A 1,674-nucleotide genomic window follows, 5' to 3' on the forward strand; every position below is an offset into this window, starting at 1 on the left:
AAATCATGTTTTTCCATCTTACAAAAGGCATTGACCAAGGCCAGATGACTTATGATGGGCAGCACTGGCACGCAACTGAGGAATGTTTTTGCTGTGCCCGTTGCAAGCGCTCTCTGCTGGGCCGCCCTTTCCTGCCAAAGCAGGGGCAGATTTTCTGCTCACGGTCCTGCAGCGCTGGACAGGTAAGAGGACCAACAATACAGCTAGAATTTAAATAAAAGGACATCTTTTTTAACCATCTACTTACAGATTATTCTGTTGCAAAAATCTTTTTTATTTGAATCAATCAGGATCCAGACGAGTCCGACTCCTCAGACTCAGCCTTCCAAAGCGCCCGCTCCCGTGAATCCCGCCACAGCACCAAGATTGGGAAAAAGGAGCGTAGGAATGCAGAGCAGGAGCGGCGGAGTGCTGAGGCCCGCCAATCCGCTCCTCCACCCATGCCTGACCGTCTGTCTGCTGAAATTGATCCCCTGTCTGTTCAGATGGACCGTTTAAGCCTCTCATCTAGCCAGACTCCAAGCAGGACACCTAACCGCACACCCAGTCGCACTCCGAGCCGTGCCCCGAGCCTTAACCAGGTGTGGATGAGCCGGGATGAGCCCTATGTCCCTGCTGCCTATGAGGGCCCCCAGCGGGAAGCCTCCCCTACCCCGGCAGCTATACATTTGCTGGGTCAGTGTAACCCCAGGCAGGGCTACAATCCCAACGCAAACGCTCATCCTCCAGCCCAGAATCCTGCCAATCCAGCAAAGAGGCCTGATTCCTGGGGAAAGGAACAAGGCAATGCCAAGAGAACCCCTATGGCTGTTCTTAGGGGCCACTCCTTTAATGAAAACTGGATCCACCACAACCAGGAAGAGTTCAGGCCCAACAAGCTGCGCACCCAGATGAGCTTCAATGAGATGTCCAGCCAGAACCAAGGCTTCTCTGACAAGAGGAGCATCAGCCTGCACGGATTCCAGAGAGACGGCAGGCCCCCGCTGACCAGGAGGAACCCCATCAATGCCATGAGCTTCAATGAGCCCCTCACTCCTCTAGAACAGACCCCTCGTGGATCCATCGACTCCCTCACTATGTCCAACGCTACAGGTAAAGTGATTTGAATAATATAGTGTCATACAATATGATATGATGGCAAATAATCTGAAAATGTGACATGAGATTTGTGGTTTTGACAGGAAACTCTCTGGATGGGGTCAGTAAGCGTCAGGAGCATTTGTCTAGGTTCTCCATGCCCGACCTGAGTAAGGACTCAGGTGTGAATGTGTCTGAGAAGAGCAACATGGGCACCCTCAGCTCCTCTGTCCAGTTCCACAGCACAGAGTCTCTGTCCTCTTCTCGTCCCTACAACAACAACATGTACACTCCACTCAGAGTGGGCTACCCACTGCAGTACTGGGATGTCCCGCAGCCGCTTGGTTTTGATGGCAAAGGTCGTGTCGGGGTAATGGGCAGTAGTGGAAACCTGCGAATGGCTCCCATGAGTGACAGAATGCCCCGCCGACGCATCAACGGGCAGGAACCTGTGTCACAGCAACAGCAGGTACAACCAAGACGCCGCAAACACCATCGTGGAAACCACGGTAACGGGCAGCACCGCAGTGGCCGCCACCACAAACGCTCTCGTCGTTCCCGCTCAGATAACGCCCTGCACTTGGTGGCAGACCGGCC

The 1,674-nt window shown here is 53.6% G+C and overlaps 1 protein-coding gene across 1 annotated transcript; it reads left to right on the top strand.

The window, feature by feature from the left end:
* Positions 1-16: 16 nt before the first annotated feature.
* On the top strand, positions 17-1,669 carry LOC111655055 (prickle-like protein 2; the record flags this gene model as incomplete). Its single annotated transcript, XM_023406301.2, has 3 exons — positions 17-182; positions 291-1,092; positions 1,182-1,669. Coding segments are annotated over exons 1-3 (1,428 nt in total), but the record flags the coding sequence as incomplete, so codon positions are not given.
* Positions 1,670-1,674: the final 5 nt, after the last annotated feature.

Source organism: Seriola lalandi, unplaced genomic scaffold (assembly GCF_002814215.2).
Source record: "Seriola lalandi dorsalis isolate HSWRI2012SDOR001 ecotype SW California unplaced genomic scaffold, Sedor1 jcf7180001975083, whole genome shotgun sequence".
Lineage (NCBI taxonomy): Eukaryota > Metazoa > Chordata > Actinopteri > Carangiformes > Carangidae > Seriola > Seriola lalandi.